This window comes from Bombina bombina, chromosome 5, assembly GCF_027579735.1.
Source record: "Bombina bombina isolate aBomBom1 chromosome 5, aBomBom1.pri, whole genome shotgun sequence".
In the NCBI taxonomy this organism is placed as follows: domain Eukaryota; kingdom Metazoa; phylum Chordata; class Amphibia; order Anura; family Bombinatoridae; genus Bombina; species Bombina bombina.
In genome coordinates this window covers 954,923,433-954,941,383 of record NC_069503.1, presented here as the reverse complement: position 1 = coordinate 954,941,383, position 17,951 = coordinate 954,923,433, and the positions used below count along the sequence as shown (strand labels likewise).

Genomic DNA, 17,951 nt, shown 5'->3' with positions numbered 1-17,951 from the left:
TTTTGGCAGTGTAGTCTATGCAAATTAATGTAATGGTAATGTGCACATTCACATACATATTGCTTTATTGTTGTTTATCAAACAAATACATAGCATTGTTCTCTTTCATTCACTGCCTTCTACTAGCCTATGATCAGCCCTTTATGTTACTGAGTAGCCTTTGTGGACAGGTTATAAGAGAATGTTCTGACAGCCATGCAGGCTGCTATAGAGATATGAGAGGCATCGTCTATGGTTTCCATGGTAATGGTGTCTGCAAGTTCACATTGTCCTTTTCCTGAAGATGTAACTGTGAGCAGACAAGGAGCAAGTTTCACATAAGGATGTTACTTTTTGATGGGTGCTGTTCTGTACATTTTCATGTCTTGTTTTATCTTGATATAATTTTATATTATTATCAGCTGCACTTTTAAACTTCAGATCTTGCTGTCAAAGTAATAAAAAATGTTTTTGGCTCATGGAATCTAACTTTTATATTAAACCTTTTAGTCACCTTTATTTGTATTAATATAACAACAATACAGATGTTTTACAAAACAAAATTATAAGACTAAATACATTAACAAATGGATTATACTATAAATAACTAATGAGTTAGATTTGATCTTTAGTTTCCTATTATACTTGAAAAGATATGTACTTAAAGCCAAAAGTTTCATCTTGTCAGTGCAGATTTGTTAATTCATTTTAAGATTTAACATGAGTGTTGTATTGTGCTTGGTGTGTCTTGTGGTGATATGGGATAAGTTTGGGCTTGACATATACAGTGTATACAAGGACCTTCTGTATATGTTTACCAGGAGTATAAGTCCAAAAGAGAGATGTACACTTTCGATGGAAAGTGCAGCCTCGCCATACGTTGCTAAAAAAAGTGGCGAGTTATTTTTTGCGCTCAAGCACAACACATACCAGCTCTAAAACTAGAGACCTAAAATAAAGTAAAAGTATATTTTTTTAATTAAAATAAATGTTTAAAAAGATATTTAAAGGGATAATCTATATGAAAAGGTGTTGGACTGGGAAGGGCTCAAAGGTGTATGTATGTACAGTATGTGCATACATGTGTACATGCGTGTGTGCTCTAATAAAAGGTATAGCCTTTATACCGTGTGCCACTTTGTGTTTGTACTTCTGTGTGCACTCATACATACATATGCACACACACATACAAATACGCACAAACAAATATATTGTGCTCTTCCCATTCAAACACCTTGTCATGTACCATATCCCTTTATATTACAGTTAACATGCTTTTATATCAAATATTTATACTTTATGAAGAACAAAACTATTTCTTCTATTTTTTTTATGCATCTTCAGCTTAGCACACAAGGGAAAACCAGGACCTGACTTTTGTAACTCACCCCATAGACGCCTATTAGGTGAGGGATTTAGTGCGGCTGCTCTATTCGATTTTCAGATGTTGGCGAGCCTGAGGCCATCACTCGAGTGCTACCATTTTACTTTCAACTTGTAATATGAGCGCAAGAATAAGAATGCTATTGATTTAACTTAGATGGTTCTAGCGCTCCATTTGTAATCTAGGCTGTAATGTATGTGTGGTTCAAGTTTGAAATTCATGTTTACTGCATTTCATGATTACAGTATACTTTTATCATCATTTTTACATGTAATGTGAATGCAGTCTGATCATACAGCGGTAGGTTACGCTGGCAGCGCTGAAGAGTATTTTACTCTGTGAACAAGTTATGCAAACATAGGATCCTCACGTCACACATATTTAGTAAATCAGTGAGAGTTTTTACTAGAACCCTTTTTACTAGAAGCACTATAGCATTTGTGCTAGTAGATATTGAAAAGTAAATGCTTGTGTGTATTTAAGATCTAACTAGTATGTCACATATATGTACTTTGTCTGACATCTTTTTTTTTTTTAAAGTGATTCACAAAGCTTTACATTTAAACTCATATGTGATTTGGTTTGTTAAATAATTTAGCTAGTTATTAACATTTTCTTTCTTTCTCTTTCTTTAGGAGCTGCTGAAGGGTACAGAATCCTTTGCATCTTTGTTGCGCCGTTCTCCACTTATTCAGATGGGTCCTGCTAAAGATAAAGTAGCTGTTGGTAAAATCTTCCATGTTGTTGGAGAAGATCTTTACATAGATTTTGGGGCCAAGTTTCACTGTGTTTGCAAAAGACCTGAACAGGATGCAGAGTAAGTACTACACTGAGAATTCAATCAGTGCAATATTGCATACCATATAAATAACTCAACATGCACAGAGGACTTTATTATTGATTTTATTGCCTCCTAGTCAATCTGTGAGGTTGCATTGTGTCTGTGTTCTGTTTTCATACAGCCCTTTAGTGGTTCTGAAGTCGACCATGAATATTTTTTTCTTATGTGTCATCAGACAGTACAGCATTTAGAAGCTGTTCCACTTGCTGAAAGCAGAACACACTTCTCCAGGCTTTACTATAGCTGGTGTGATATAGACAAGTCAGGTTGTGCATGCTCTGTTGCACTTGGCCAACAGTGAGAATCCGCTTATAGCACGTCTCTGGAAAAAATCAGAGGTTCCCTCCCTCAAGGCCTGGGAAGCCCTGGTCCAACACTATTTAGCCTTAGAAAGCTACTGCTACCTATGTGCTGATGGTTTAGACATATATGACATGGTATTATCACTATGTCAGATGCCCAGAACCAAAACCTCTCTCTGCCTTCACTTCTCATCAGCAAGTCAAAACTGGCAGAATTGATACCTACCTTGTTTAAAGGGACAGTATGCACAATTTTTCATATAACTGCATGTAAGGCACTACTATAAAGAATAATATGCACATATACTGATCTAAAAATCCAGTATAAAACCGTTTAAAAACTTACTTAGAAGCTCCCAGTTTAGCTCTGTTTAAAAAGTAGCTGGAACACCCACTGCAAGTGGAAAATAGCAGTCACCCCCTTCCCCCTTCATCTGCATATGAAAAGACCCTTTACCCAAATAGGAGCAAGCTGAAGTAGGTATACATCAGTATTCTCCTAAAACTTTGGGGCTTGGTTAGGAGTCTGAAAATCAGAGCAATGTTATTTAAAAATAAGCAAAACTATACATTTAAAAAAAAATATATGGGCTATATAAATGGATCATCTACAAAAAATCTAGTGTTTAATGTCCCTTTAATACTGTATAGCTATGCATTTGTATGTATCTAATTTGTAGTTAAGCATTTTACACTTTTGGAATTCAATGTAGGACAACAGTTGGACTTACTTATTGTCATTGTTGTCACAAATATTTTATTGTATTGTTTGGAACTGATCTCTCTTTTTTAGTGTTTGGGCTTTCATAACCACTTTATGTGAAAACCATTGGCTAAAACTATCCAGTTTGTTACATAAATTATTTACCCATTCAACGTTGCCCACTAAAAACGTTGGTGTTTTGTCCTTATTCAGGGCGAGTTGAATTGTCTTCAATTGAAATATGGCAAATGTTTTTTTGTTTTGTTTTTTTGTTTTAGAATCTCTGTGTCATGATGGAAACCTAATTTCTTCTGTTAAGTGTGATCAGTCCACGGGTCATCATTACTTCTGGGATATTACTCCTCCCCAACAGGAAGTGCAAGAGGATTCACCCAGCAGAGCTGCATATAGCTCCTCCCCTCTACGTCACTCCCAGTCATTCTCTTGCACCCAACGACTAGATAGGATGTGTGAGAGGACTATGGTGATTATACTTAGTTTTATATCTTCAATCAAAAGTTTGTTATTTTAAAATAGCACCGGAGTGTGTTATTATCTCTCTGGCAGAGTTTGAAGAAGAATCTACCAGAGTTTTTGTTATGATTTTAGCCGGAGTAGTTAAGATCATATTGCTGTTTCTCGGCCATCTGAGGAGAGGTAAACTTCAGATCAGGGGACAGCGGGCAGATAAATCTGCATAGAGGTATGTAGCAGTTTTTATTTTCTGACAATGGAATTGATGAGAAAATCCTGCCATACCGATATAATGTCATGTATGTATACTTTACACTTCAGTATTCTGGGGAATGGTACTTCACTAGAATTACACTGTAAGAAATACATAAAGCTGTTTAATAACTAGAGATTATGTTTAACGTTTTTGCTGGAATGTAAAATCGTTTTCATTTACTGAGGTACTGAGTGAATAAATGTTTGGGCACTATTTTTCCACTTGGCAGTTGCTTAATCTGTTTTCTGACAGTTTCTGTTCTCCCTCACTGCTGTGTGTGAGGGGGAGGGGCCGTTTTTTGGCGCTTTTACTACGCATCAAATATTTCAGTCAGCAACTCATTGTATTCCCTGCATGATCCGGTTCATCTCTACAGAGCTCAGGGGTCTTCAAAACTTATTTTGAGGGAGGTAATTTCTCTCAGCAGAGCTGTGAGAATTATAGTTTGACTGAGATAAAAAACGTTTATTCTGTAATTTGTTTCCTGCTTTCAGAATTTGTTATCTTTGCTAATGGGATTAAACCTTTGCTAAAGTTGTGTTATTTACAAGGATTGAGGCTATAACTGTTTCAATTTATTAATTTTCAACTGTCATAGATCTTCTGTGCTTCTTAAAGGCACAGTACGTTTTAATATTATTCTAATTGAATTGTATTTCCAAGTTACAAGTTTATTTGCTAGTGTGTTAAACATGTCTGATTCAGAGGATGATACCTGTGTCATTTGTTGCAATGCCAAAGTGGAGCCCAATAGAAATTTATGTACTAACTGTATTGATGCTACTTTAAATAAAAGTCAATCTGTACAAATTGAACAAATTTCACCAAACAACGAGGGGAGAGTTATGCCGACTAACTCGCCTCACGTGTCAGTACCTACATCTCCCGCTCAGAGGGAGGTGCGTGATATTGTAGCGCCGAGTACATCTGGGCGGCCATTACAAATCACATTACAGGATATGGCTACTGTTATGACTGAGGTTTTGGCTAAATTACCAGAACTAAGAGGTAAGCGTGATCACTCTGGGGTGAGAACAGAGTGCGCTGATAATATTAGGGCCATGTCAGACACTGCGTCACAGGTGGCAGAACATGAGGACGGAGAGCTTCATTCTGTGGGTGACGGTTCTGATCCAAACAGACTGGATTCAGATATTTCAAATTTTAAATTTAAACTGGAAAACCTCCGTGTATTACTAGGCGAGGTGTTAGCGGCTCTGAATGATTGTAACACAGTTGCAATACCAGAGAAAATGTGTAGGTTGGATAAATATTTTGCGGTACCGACGAGTACTGAGGTTTTTCCTATACCTAAGAGACTTACTGAAATTGTTACTAAGGAGTGGGATAGACCCGGTGTGCCGTTCTCACCCCCTCCGATATTTAGAAAAATGTTTCCAATAGACGCCACCACAAGGGACTTATGGCAAGCGGTCCCTAAGGTGGAGGGAGCAGTTTCTACCTTAGCTAAGCGTACCACTATCCCGGTGGAGGATAGCTGTGCTTTTTCAGATCCAATGGATAAAAAATTAGAGGGTTACCTTAAGAAAATGTTTGTTCAACAAGGTTTTATATTGCAACCCCTTGCATGCATTGCGCCGATCACGGCTGCAGCGGCATTCTGGATTGAGTCTCTGGAAGAGAACATTGGTTCAGCTACTCTGGACGACATTACGGACAGGCTTAGAGTCCTTAAACTAGCTAATTCATTCATTTCGGAGGCCGTAGTACATCTTACTAAACTTACGGCGAAGAATTCAGGATTCGCCATTCAGGCACGCAGGGCGCTGTGGCTAAAATCCTGGTCAGCTGATGTTACTTCTAAGTCTAAATTGCTTAATATACCTTTCAAAGGGCAGACCTTATTCGGGCCCGGGTTGAAAGAGATTATCGCTGACATTACAGGAGGTAAAGGCCATGCCCTGCCTCAGGACAAAGCCAAAGCCAAGACTAGACAGTCTAATTTTCGTTCCTTTCGTAATTTCAAAGCAGGAGCAGCATCAACTTCCTCTGCACCAAAACAGGAAGGAGCTGTTGCTCGCTACAGACAAGGCTGGAAACCTAACCATCCTGGAACAAGGGCAAGCAGACTAGGAAACCTGCTGCTGCCCCTAAAACAGCATGAATTGAGGGCCCCCGATCCGGGATCGGATCTAGTGGGGGGCAGACTTTCTCTCTTCGCCCAGGCTTGGGCAAGAGATGTTCAGGATCCCTGGGCGCTAGAGATAATATCTCAGGGATACCTTCTGGACTTCAAATACTCTCCTCCAAGAGAGAGATTTCATCTGTCAAGATTGTCAACAATCCAGACAAAGAAAGAGGCGTTTCTACGCTGCGTACAAGAGCTCTTGTTAATGGGAGTAATCCATCCAGTTCCACGATCGGAACAGGGACAGGGGTTTTACTCAAATCTGTTTGTGGTTCCCAAAAAAGAGGGAACTTTCAGACCAATCCTGGACTTAAAGATCCTAAACAAATTCCTAAGAGTTCCATCGTTCAAGATGGAGACTATTCGGACAATTTTACCTATGATCCAAGAGGGTCAGTACATGACCACTGTAGATTTAAAAGATGCTTACCTTCACATACCGATTCACAAAGATCATTATCGGTACCTAAGGTTTGCCTTCCTAGACAGGCATTACCAGTTTGTGGCTCTTCCATTCGGATTGGCTACAGCTCCAAGAATCTTCACAAAGGTTCTGGGTGCTCTTCTGGCGGTACTAAGACCGCGGGGAATCTCGGTAGCTCCATACCTAGACGACATTCTGATACAAGCTTCAAGCTTTCAAACTGCCAAGTCTCATACAGAGTTAGTGCTGGCATTTCTAAGGTCACATGGATGGAAGGTGAACGAAAAGAAAAGTTCACTCGTTCCACTCACAAGAGTTCCCTTCCTGGGGACTCTTATAGATTCTGTAGAAATGAAGATTTACCTGACAGAGGACAGGCTAACAAGACTTCAAAGTGCTTGCCGCACCCTTCATTCCATTCAACACCCGTCAGTGGCTCAATGCATGGAGGTAATCGGCTTAATGGTAGCGGCAATGGACATAGTACCCTTTGCACGCTTACACCTCAGACCACTGCAACTGTGCATGCTAAGTCAGTGGAATGGGGATTACTCAGACTTATCCCCTTCTCTGAATCTGGATCAAGAGACCAGAAATTCTCTTCTATGGTGGCTTTCTCGGCCACATCTGTCCAGGGGGATGCCATTCAGCAGACCAGACTGGACAATTGTAACAACAGACGCCAGCCTTCTAGGTTGGGGTGCCGTCTGGAATTCTCTGAAGGCTCAGGGACAATGGAGTCAGGAGGAGAGTCTCCTGCCAATAAACATTCTGGAATTGAGAGCAGTTCTCAATGCCCTCCTGGCTTGGCCCCAGTTGACAACTCGGGGGTTCATCAGGTTTCAGTCGGACAACATCACGACTGTAGCTTACATCAACCATCAGGGAGGGACAAGAAGCTCCCTAGCTATGATGGAAGTATCAAAGATAATTCGCTGGGCAGAGTCTCACTCTTGCCACCTGTCAGCAATCCACATCCCGGGAGTGGAGAACTGGGAGGCGGATTTCTTAAGTCGTCAGACTTTTCATCCGGGGGAGTGGGAACTTCATCCGGAGGTCTTTGCCCAAATACTTCGACGTTGGGGCAAACCAGAGATAGATCTCATGGCGTCTCGACAGAACGCCAAGCTTCCTCGTTACGGGTCCAGATCCAGGGATCCAGGAGCAGTCCTGATAGATGCTCTGACAGCACCTTGGGACTTCAGGATGGCTTACGTGTTTCCACCCTTCCCGTTACTTCCTCGATTGATTGCCAGAATCAAACAAGAGAGAGCATCAGTGATTCTAATAGCACCTGCGTGGCCACGCAGGACTTGGTATGCAGACCTGGTGGACATGTCATCCTGTCCACCTTGGTCTCTACCTCTGAAACAGGACCTTCTGATACAGGGTCCCTTCAAACATCAAAATCTAACTTCTCTGAAGCTGACTGCTTGGAAATTGAACGCTTGATTTTATCAAGACGTGGGTTTTCTGAGTCAGTTATTGATACCTTAATACAGGCTAGGAAACCTGTTACCAGAAAGATTTACCATAAGATATGGCGTAAATACCTATATTGGTGTGAATCCAAAGGTTACTCTTGGAGTAAGGTTAGGATTCCTAGGATATTGTCTTTTCTACAAGAAGGTTTAGAAAAGGGTTTATCTGCTAGTTCATTAAAGGGACAGATCTCAGCTCTGTCCATTCTGTTACACAAACGTCTGTCAGAAGTTCCTGACGTCCAGGCTTTTTGTCAGGCTTTGGCCAGGATTAAGCCTGTGTTTAAAACTGTTGCTCCACCATGGAGTTTAAACCTTGTTCTTAATGTTTTACAGGGCGTTCCGTTTGAACCCCTTCATTCCATTGATATAAAGTTGTTATCTTGGAAAGTTCTATTTTTAATGGCTATTTCATCGGCTCGAAGAGTCTCTGAATTATCAGCCTTACATTGTGATTCTCCTTATTTGATTTTTCATTCGGATAAGGTAGTCCTGCGTACTAAACCTGGGTTCTTACCTAAGGTAGTTACTAACAGGAATATCAATCAAGAGATTGTTGTTCCTTCTTTATGCCCAAATCCTTCTTCAAAGAAGGAACGTCTACTGCACAACCTGGATGTAGTCCGTGCTCTAAAATTTTACTTACAGGCAACTAAGGAATTTCGACAAACGTCTTCTCTGTTTGTCATTTACTCTGGGCAGAGGAGAGGTCAAAAAGCTTCCGCTACCTCTCTTTCTTTTTGGCTTCGTAGCATAATTCGTTTAGCTTATGAGACTGCTGGACAGCAGCCTCCTGAAAGAATTACAGCTCATTCTACTAGAGCTGTGGCTTCCACTTGGGCCTTCAAGAATGAGGCCTCTGTTGAACAGATTTGCAAGGCTGCAACTTGGTCTTCGCTTCATACTTTTTCCAAATTTTCCAAATTTGACACTTTTGCTTCATCGGAGGCTATTTTTGGGAGAAAGGTTCTTCAGGCAGTGGTTCCTTCTGTATAAAGAGCCTGCCTATCCCTCCCGTCATCCGTGTACTTTTGCTTTGGTATTGGTATCCCAGAAGTAATGATGACCCGTGGACTGATCACACTTAACAGAAGAAAACATAATTTATGCTTACCTGATAAATTCCTTTCTTCTGTAGTGTGATCAGTCCACGGCCCGCCCTGTTTTTAAGGCAGGTAAATATTTTTTAATTTATACTCCAGTCACCACTTCACCCTTGGCTTTTCCTTTCTCGTTGGTCCTTGGTCGAATGACTGGGAGTGACGTAGAGGGGAGGAGCTATATGCAGCTCTGCTGGGTGAATCCTCTTGCACTTCCTGTTGGGGAGGAGTAATATCCCAGAAGTAATGATGACCCGTGGACTGATCACACTACAGAAGAAAGGAATGTATCAGGTAAGCATAAATTATGTTTTTACACATTTATTAAGCCTTGGGAAGTGTTCATTTTCTGAGTATAATCTAGCGATACAAATAATACCAGATATAGTTTATTGTATGTGTATTTTACCAGTTTCATTATTTATTATGTCTCCTTTTCCTGTAATTCTATTCTAAAAATCTGAGCTTGTTAGTTGCTGTTAGAAATGGAAGTGCAGAACACTGTTATATTCTACTCAGCTATTGGCTGCACACTCTAGTGACCTATTTATAACTGTCTCTAATTGGCCACAGCAAAGAAGGTAACCTAACTTACAACATGGCAGCTCCCATTGTTTTATAGGCACTAAAACTTTACACTTCTTTTGTCAATATTTAAACAACTAACGAGACTTTAAAAAATACATCTACATGTTATTCTCAGACTAAACTTTTCTTTGAACGCATCACTCTATCTAGCATTTATTAAGTGTTTAATGTCCCTTTAAGAATATTAAAAGGAAAAATACTGAAATAGGCGACCTAAAACAATCATCAAAAAAATCAGAGTTAAATGGACATGCAACCTATTATTTTTTTCTTTAGTGATTTTAGATAGAGCATATATTTTTAAACAACTTTCCCCTTTACTTGTATTATAAATTATGCTTCATTCTCTTGGTATCCTTTCTTGAACGAGCAGCGATGTACTACTGGGAGCTCACTTAACACATTGGGTGAGCCAATGACAAGAAGCATATATATGCAGTCACTAATCAGCAGCTAGGTCCCAGTAGTGCATTGCAGCTTCTAAACCTACCTAGGTATGCTTTTCAACAAAAACGGGCAAACAAGTAAAAAAGGCACTACTAGGTGTTTTATTATTTAAAACCAAAATGTTTTATTAGAAAATAGATCAAAATGTATGACACAGACATGGTAAGCTTCTAAGATTGTCTGATGCTGTAACGGCACTCTGGGCTTCAGGGGAGCCTCTCTTTGGGAACATCTGGAGCTGAATGCAGCTTAGAGCCACTGTGGCTGTGCTGTGAACAACGCTTTTTCAACAAAGGTTACCAAAAGAACTAAACAAATTAGATAATAGAATTAAATTGGAAAATTGTTTAAAATTTGGGGTTTCATGTCCCATTTAAAGATTTTTTTTTTTCATGATTCAGATAGAGCATATGTTTTCCAATTTAATTCTATTATCAATTTTGCTTCATTCTTTTGGTATTATTTGTTGGAGGAGCAATGCACTATTGGACGCTAGCTCAACAAACCTGTAAGCCAGTTAAGAGGCATATATATGCAGCCACCTATAAGCAGCTAGCTCCCAGCTACTGAGCCTACCTATGTGTGCTTTTCAACAAAGGATACAAAGAGATATAAGCAAATGTGATTATAAAAAGTACATTGTAAAGTTGTGTGCTCTCAATGAATCATGAAGGGAAAATTGTGGCTTTCATATCCCTTTAAAGCTTCAGTTGTCCATAAAGCTAATTGTTTGAGTATCATTTGTGGCTGTGCCATATGGAGGCTAACAGAGAAGTAAATCGTATAATGCAGTGTTTTTACATTTCCAGTCTCAGGCTTAACCCTGTTATCCTCCATACAGACATTGTTTGCACACTCTAGTGCCTCATTCATAGTTGTTCCTAACTGCCCTCAGCAGAAAATATTAGATATACAGTACTTTGTTACAACATGGTAGTCAGGGATAGGCACGGACCAAGGCTGTGGCGGACATTTTCCAAAGTACCGACATTAGTGAAGGACACCAAGGTATATTTCAAATTAAAAACATCAAAAAACACTTTCTTTACAGAGAGAGTAGTGGATACATGGTGGAATAGCCATCCAGCAGAAGTGGTAGAGACAGTAAAGTAGTTTAAACATGCATGGGATAGGCATAAGGTTATGCTAGATATAAGATAAAGCAGGAACTAATGAAAGTATTTAGAAAATTGGGCAGACTAGAAAGGCCGAATGGTTCCTATCTGCCGACATATTCTATGTTTCTATAAGTCAGGAGAGCGACACTTTGCTGTCAAATGGGCTGCACTTTGGACGCCCCTAGTCTAGTTCCACAAGTACAAATTAGTCATCTAATCTAACAAGTTTAAAATAACATTTATATAAAGACTGCTTGTGGTATTACCTTTTATTTTTTTTTTTTGTTATATTGCGAGTCTGCAACTCCTAACCAAATCCACCCACCTTGATGTTAATTGCATGATCATCATGGGTGATTACGTAAGGTTTGTCAGAGTAGGCGGCGGTCTTCTACACACAGACACCAGCACCATGCTGCCGCACAGATCAAGGAATTTGGACGGGTCACGACTCACGGTTAGTTGACTGCAGGCAGCTTGCTTCTTCCCTCACTTTCCCGCTACTAAGTGTTGTGCCGCTTGGGTCAAGGAGGAGTGAGGACCAGCATTCATCTGTCCTACTCCTCCATCCCCTCCGCAAATTGGATGGCGAACACTGCAAGGGCCAGTCACGGACACCAGTGTCCGTGTACGGACACCTTGCCTATCCCTGATTCACTGATTGTAGTGCTAATTGCATTATGGGCACTAAATATTTACACTTATTTCTTCAATATTATAAATAATATTGTTGCTTTTGATGCATCATTGCATCTAGCATTTATTTAGTGTGTATTGTCCATTTAAAGAACATTCTGGTATATAGTATGGGAGCTATAGAGCCCCAGTATACAATTTTAATATATTTTTGTGCACACTGTTAAAGCTATAGTGATTTGCTTTTTTACACACCCTCTGTTCAAATCTTGGAGCAGTTGCTGTATGGCATAGGTTTCAGTGCAACTGCTGGAACCCATGCCGCCCGTAAGTTCACCTCGCACATTGGGTGAATCACATATACGGTGCCGGCAGATCAGATACTGCCGTAAGTCAAATAAACCGACAAGGTACAGATATGTGCGGAAATAGACATTTCTGGAGTCGCCAGTGACTTATGGCAGTTTATGATCTGCTGGCGCCTAAGTAAAAAACAAAAAAAAAGTTTTATTTCCCGTAAACGTCTAACCCGCCTCCCATGAACCAGACACATCAAAACCCCTAATCCGTCATCCCCCCACATCGCAATTAATAATAAAATGTATTAACCCCTAATCCGCCATCCCCCCACATCGCAATTAATAATAAAATGTATTAACCCCTAATCTGCCATCCCCCCACATCGCAACTAATAATAAAATGTATTAACCTCTAAACCGCAACCAACCCACAACGCAAACTACCTATTTAAACTATTAACTTCTAATCCATCAACCCCCACATTGCAAACTAGCTAATAAATGTATTAACCCCTAAACTGCAATCCCCCACAACGCAAAGTACCTATCAACACTATTAACCCCTAAACCGCCATCCCCCCACAACGCAAAGTACCTAATTACCCTATTAACTCCTTATCTGCCAACCCCCCACTACGCAAAGTATTAATCTAATTACTAAGCCCCCTAACCTAACAACCCCCTAACTTAACCCCAATTACATAAAATAGAAAAAAGACTATCTCCCTAAAATATAAATTAATTACCAAAATAAAAAAACATAACTTAACAATAAAAAAATCCTAGCATTACATTTAAAATCAAAAACCTATAATTAAAAAGCCATCCCAAAATAAAAACACCCCCTAATCTAACACTAAACTACCAATAGCCCTTAAAAGGTCCTTAAAAGGCCCTAAGTTTAACAGCTCTTTACATAAAATACTAATTAACCCCCCCCACCCACACAACCCCCCAAAATAAAAATAAAAAACTAACTTTAAAAAAATCAAATCTACCCATTGCCCCAAAAGGGACATTTGTATGGACATTGCCCTTAAAAGGGCAATCGGCTCTTTTGCTGACCATTAAAAAAATTATAAAAGCCCTAATCTAAAAAAAACTAACACTAACCCCAAAAAAATGTACTCGCCAATCCTGAAGTCCGGACATCCATCTTCCAGACGGAGCAAAGTCTTCATCCAGGCTTATCCATCTTCATCCATCGCGGGGCCATCTTCTTGCCGGAGGTGCGGATTGGTCTTCTAATGCGCGGATCTGGAGTGGTGGTCCTCTTCAGCAGCGGCGGTCATCAGCGACGTGGAGGTCTTCTTCCTGCGATCGTCCGCGCACACTGAAGATTGAATGCAAGGTACCCCTTTTACATTGGAGTACCTTGCGATCCTATTGGCTGAAATGTTCATATTAGCCAATAGGATGAGAGCTACTGAAATCCTTTTGGCTGTTCAAATCAACAAGGCTTGTTGTTCCTGCGTCTCCATTTTCGCCATGTAAGTCCTTGCACTGAATATGTGATACCGACTTGCGACACAGGTTCTATTTTAGTTTATGGGTGTAAAAACAGCGACTAACAGGTAAAATATATGTGCCGCATTTGTATGCCGCACCGTATATGTGATCGCTACATCCATCTAAAAATAGCCGACGCCGTTTTTTGCGAGGGATGCCGCATATGGGATTGAGCCCCTGATTGGCAGATGAGTGTGCGTGCCCTGTCTGCAAGCACCAATCGGAGGCCTCCTTTGCTGAAACTGGCACAGAATGCCAGTCTCAGAATTAAAAACAGATAAGTGACTTGTTCAACAGCACAAGCATATTATTATTATTATTAGTATTAGTATTGTTATTATTATTATTATTATTACTATTACTATCAGGTATTTGTAGAGCGCCAACAGATTCTGCAGCGCTATAAACAGAGGCGGTATACAAGGTAACATTTATAGGGGGTCAAATGGGTAGCGATCCCTGCCGAGAGTTGCACTGTTGTAATCGGCTCTTATGTTATACTGTTGTATTGAAAATAAACTAGATTGCTAGCTCTTTGGAGCAAGACATTTCTATTTGTTTTCTTTAGTCAGTTTTATGTATCGGTATTTGTTTTACAACCAATCAGTGTCAACTACTTGTGTACCCAACACTACAAAATGTAGCGATGCTTCACAAACAAATGATAATAGCAATAATAACAGAATGTGCCTCTAATGGAACAGTACAGGAACAAGACTTGTTTATTTTACTCCAGTGTAATCTTTTGCCTTGGTTTATATTCCCTATGTATTCATAAGCATTGCATCTGATAAACCCATGCTCTGACATTTGTAGCAGTCGTCGTCATCATAAACTGAAATGAATACTATAATTTGTAATAACCATCAGATTCTGTGTGTTGAAATGTCACAACATCTATCTCATAGTTTTTTGTTCCCTTTACTATGTCTTGTGTTTTTGTGCTTTCCTTACCTAGCCATAGAAAAATCTCAGTTGACAAGAATTAGACATTATCATTAGTCTGGGGTGCACACAGCAGCTTGCTCAATCATCTGGCCTCCTGCGCTGTGCCGAGAGATGAATGTCACTGCGCTTCATCACGTCCCTGGCACCTGAGTGCTGCAATTCTAGTCATATTGCCAGGGGATTAATTCTGTCAAGGGTTTACCTCAAATATTCAACCAAGCATGCACACTGAGACAGTACCATTTATCTTCTTTTAATTCCGCTAAGGTTCCTGTTATTTATAGGTTCATAAGGAAATACATAAAAGAATTACAGACTAACAAAGATCATTTATAAACTTTTAACTCCCAAACTTTGGCTAGTGAATATGCACTGTGCTTTGTAGGCAAAACCCACATACCTCATTCTGGTCCATTCATTTAGTAAATTCAGTTCACTGTATCAAGCATTGACCTAGAATCCATGCGCTTAAAGGGGCAGTAAAGTCATGATTAGACATTCATGTTTCAGACAGAGCATACAATTTGAAACAACTTTCCAATTTACTTCTATTATTTATTGATTTGCTTCCTTCTCTTGTTATCCTTTGTGTTATACACATATATATACACACACACATGGCAGAATTTATAGCCATTTTTCATAGAGCATGAATGATAACACAAAAACTTTTCTTTCACTCTTGGTTAGTGTTTGGCTGAAACCATTTATTATCAAACAACTGTCTTTACTCTTTTTAAATCATAATGACAACAGAAACTACCCAAATGACCCTGATCAAAAGTTTACATACCCTGGTGATTTTGACCTGATAACATGCACACAAGTTGACACAAAGAGGTTTGAATGGCTATTAAAGGTAACCATCCTCACCTGTGATCTGTTTGCTTGTAATTAGTGTGTGTGTATAAAAGGTCAGTGAGTTTCTGGACTCATGACAGACCCTTGCATATTTCATCCAGTGCTGCACTGACGTTTCTGGATTCTGAGTCATGGGGAAAGAAAAAGAATTGTCAAAGGATCTGTGGGAAAAAGGTTGTTGAACTGTATAAAACAGGAAAGGGATATAAAAAGATATCCAAGGAATGGAGAATGCAAATCAGTAGTGTTCAAACTCTAATCAAGAAGTGGAAAATGAGGTGTTCTGTTTGATAACATACTGCATTCATCTTGCCATCAATTCTGACCAAATTTCCTGTGCCTTTGTAGCTCACACATCCCCAAAACATCAGCAATCCACCTCCGTGTTTCACAGTAGGAATGGTGTACCTTTCATCATGGGCCTTGTTGACTCCTCTCCAAATGTAGCGTTTATGGTTGTGGCCAAAAAGCTCAATTTTGGTCTCATCACTCCAAATGACTTTGTGCCAGAAGGTTTGAGGCTTGTCTCTGTGCTGTTTGGCGTATTGTAAGCGGGATACTTTGTGGCATTTGCGTAGTAATGGCTTTGTTCTGGCGACTCGACCATGCAGCCCATCTTTCTTCAAGTGCCTCCTTATTGTGCATCTTGAAACAGCCACACCACATGTCCTATTTTTCACCTGCAGTTATTTGTGGGTTTGTCTTTGCATCCCGAACAATTTTCCTGGCAGTTGTGGCTGAAATTTTAGTCTACCTGACCGTGGTTTGGTTTCAACAGAACCCCTCATTTTCCACTTCTTTATTAGAGTTTGAACACTGCTGATTTGCATTCTCAATTCCTTGGATATCTTTTTACATCCCTTTCCTGTTTTATACAGTTCAACTACCTTTTCCCGCAGATCCTTTTGACAATTCTTTTGCTTTCCCCATGACTCAGAATCCAGAATCGTACATATATACACAGACACACACAGTCACAAACATACATACATACATACACACACACACTAAAGTATATGGACACCCCTGCTATTTTTTGAGTTCAGGTGTTTCAGCCATACACATTGCTAACAGGTGCATAAAAGTAGGGAAAGGAATGTTCTTGGAGTGCGCCCGAGATTTCTCTGATTGAGAGATGAACTCAGTCTTAGTTTGCCTGATGTAATTGAAACATTTGTCTAAAATTTTATCGAAAATAAATTGATTGAACAAGTTGTATAACTATGTGTTTAACATTAACTAATAGCTAGCTTATATAAAATTATTTAACCCAATTTTTATACAATATTTAGAGCTAATTTGATCAAATGTAGGTTGAAGTATAATAAATTTATTTACATACAGTTGCGGTATGAATGACAAATACTCAGATTATTTATTAAATCTATTTTTTACTGGTTAAATAAAATTGATAATCATACAACAATAAAAATGATACAATCGATACAGAAAAAACTATATAAAATACCTCATTGGTAATATTAATTAAATTCCATAAAAGAAGATACAAATCATGAAATAAAAAATAATGATATCCTTTTTTAAAAACAAACCGGATCCGGTAATAAACTTAGCCTAATGATTAGTTAGCATACAGGTATATGAAATGTAGAAGGCTCACAGGGAATAGAACTATGTGTGTTTGTATATTTATTTATGTTCTTCAAACTTAATATGCCATAAATGTATAATTTGCAATAGCAGATAGATTTTTCTTAAAAAAACGTACTTTAAACCCAATGTCAAAATCTCATTTGTGAGCCGGGTATACACATAAAGAATTAAACAAGGATGCAAAAATTATCTTCCCACAATATATGATATGTGCAATTGTTATTGCATAAATTTGTCACGTAAGATTGTTTATATATTAGCACAGTATTTTGCCTGGGACTTGTAAAACAGAGTTACTTGAAGGTACCTTTAGTCTTTGTTGTAGTGTTTGAGGCAGAACGATTCTACCTTCTATACCGGTATAGATTGTTAGCCTTTGTTGTTCCGTGTGTTAGATGTTTTTCTCTTGTCCTTGAAATTTGTCCGAAATTTGTCTTTTGAAGTACAACCCGCCAGGGGGTAACTTGGGTTCCAGTTGCTTGAACTTGTTATTGATCTTGATGCAACGTGCTGTTTGTGTTCTTGCCGCAATTCTTTTTTACAGCTTTGCAGGATAGGGTACGTCCGGGGATTCACACTGACAGTTTTTCCTTGCTATGCCTCAGCTACCTCTCGGCTACGTTCCCTCTCGGAAGACCTGCCAACTGTAGATAGCGGTTTGTTTATCCTTTATCCAGATGTTATGGTCAGGCTGGTATATAATTAAAGTCTCAGAAAATTTAGATAGTAGTTAATTCTTTCAAACAGTGGAGCAATCTGATGGACGCGTTTCGGCTGTCACCAGCAGCCTTTTTCATGCAGGTGACAGCCGAAACGCGTCCATCAGATTGCTCCATTC

The 17,951-nt window shown here is 39.3% G+C and overlaps 1 protein-coding gene across 1 annotated transcript in view; it reads left to right on the top strand.

Moving 5' to 3' along the window:
• The window catches only part of MRPS28 (mitochondrial ribosomal protein S28), a 301,686-nt gene that overhangs the window by 89,187 nt on the left and 194,548 nt on the right, over positions 1-17,951 (top strand). The window contains exon 2 of the mRNA XM_053715155.1: positions 1,999-2,180. Within this exon, the coding sequence (XP_053571130.1) occupies positions 1,999-2,180 (182 nt within the window). The remainder of the gene's footprint in view (positions 1-1,998; positions 2,181-17,951) is intronic.